The 1,495-nt window shown below is 58.2% G+C and overlaps 1 protein-coding gene across 1 annotated transcript; it reads left to right on the top strand.

Annotated features, from left to right (window-relative positions):
• Nucleotides 1-198: 198 nt before the first annotated feature.
• Nucleotides 199-1,234, top strand: GJA4 (gap junction protein, alpha 4, 37kDa). The gene has a single exon (XM_009073172.1). It carries the CDS (start codon nucleotides 224-226, stop codon nucleotides 1,232-1,234), a length of 1,011 nt encoding a protein of 336 aa, XP_009071420.1. The 5' UTR covers nucleotides 199-223.
• The last annotated feature ends 261 nt before the right edge of the window (nucleotides 1,235-1,495 follow it).

Genomic DNA, 1,495 nt, shown 5'->3' with positions numbered 1-1,495 from the left:
GGGTGTAGGAGGAGCCCTCCGAGGCTCCCAAGTTGTGCTGGGATCCCTCCCTTCCTCCCTCCCGCAGGTGTGGGACGTTCCTCGGTGGATTTGCTGGGACTCTCCTAGCAGAAAGCACAGGGTTTAGGTGGCCCCATCTGCCCTGTGCTCCCCGGCATGGAAACAGGGAATTGATGCGGCTGTTCTCCCCTCTCTGCTGGCAGAGGCACAGGCTCCCTAGAAGATGGGCGACTGGGGTTTTCTGGAGAAACTTCTGGACCAAGTCCAGGAACACTCGACGGTGATCGGGAAGATCTGGCTCACTGTGCTCTTCATCTTCCGCATCCTCATCCTGGGCTTGGCGGGGGAGTCCGTGTGGGGGGACGAGCAGTCGGATTTCGTGTGTAACACCAAGCAGCCAGGCTGCACCAACGTCTGCTACGACAAAGCCTTCCCCATCTCCCACATCCGCTACTGGGTGCTCCAGTTCCTCTTCGTCAGCACCCCAACCCTGATTTACCTCGGCCACGTTGTCTATCTCTCTCGGAAGGAGGAGAAGTTGAAGCAGCAGGAGACTGATCTTCGGGCTATCCACAGTAAAGACCCAAAAGTTGAGCAGGCTCTGGCAGCTGTGGAGAAGAAGATGTCCAAGATCTACATGACAGAGGATGGACGGCTCAAGATCCGAGGGGCACTGATGTGGACGTATATCATGAGTGTGATCTGCAAGAGCATCTTTGAGGCAGGTTTCCTAGTTGGCCAGTGGTACCTGTATGGTTTCTCCATGGTGCCCCGTTATGTGTGCAAGAGGGACCCCTGTCCCCATCAGGTGGATTGCTTCATCTCCCGCCCCACCGAGAAGAGCATCTTCATCATCTTCATGTTTTTTTTGAACCTCCTGGAGCTCTTCCACCTCTGCTGCAAGAGCCTATTTAGCAACATCAAGAAGGCATCGAGGGCAGGTGCCCTGAACAAGGACACTTTTGCCGACGACGTGGTCTCGGGTCCCTACGCACCCAAGCACTACCCATTCCTGCCCATGGCTGAGAGCCACATGCCATCCTACCAGACCTACAACAAGCTCTCCAGCGAGCAGAACTGGGCAAACTACCACAACGAGGAGAACCTGGCACTGGGCAGTGGCAGCAGGCCCCTGTCAGACCCCTACGCCCCCCCGGCTGCCGAAGCCTCTGCCCCGGAGGAGAAGCTGTGCAGCCGTCCCGGGAGCTCAGCCTCCAAGAAGCAATATGTGTAGTGCTGGGCTGGCCCCGGCTGGCTGGGGGGAAACTCCTCAGTCCCTTGTGCCTGCAAAGGTGCTGGCAGGCAGTGCCTCCTGCCTGGTGCTGTGCCATATGGACACGTTCCCCCAGAGGCTGTGCCTGCCCTGGGATGGGATGCTTGGGAGCGAGGCTGAGCGTAGCCCTGGAGCACAGCCTCCTCTTTCTCCTGTTTTCCCCACAGACCCTGCAAGGAAGGAAACTGCAGATAGTTCCCCGGGACACTGTGTCCTGTGTGC

The sequence above is a fragment of the Acanthisitta chloris genome, unplaced genomic scaffold, assembly GCF_000695815.1.
Source record: "Acanthisitta chloris isolate BGI_N310 unplaced genomic scaffold, ASM69581v1 scaffold20944, whole genome shotgun sequence".
Lineage (NCBI taxonomy): Eukaryota > Metazoa > Chordata > Aves > Passeriformes > Acanthisittidae > Acanthisitta > Acanthisitta chloris.
Note: the sequence above shows the minus strand (reverse complement) of the source record. Positions and strands in the feature narration are given on the sequence as shown.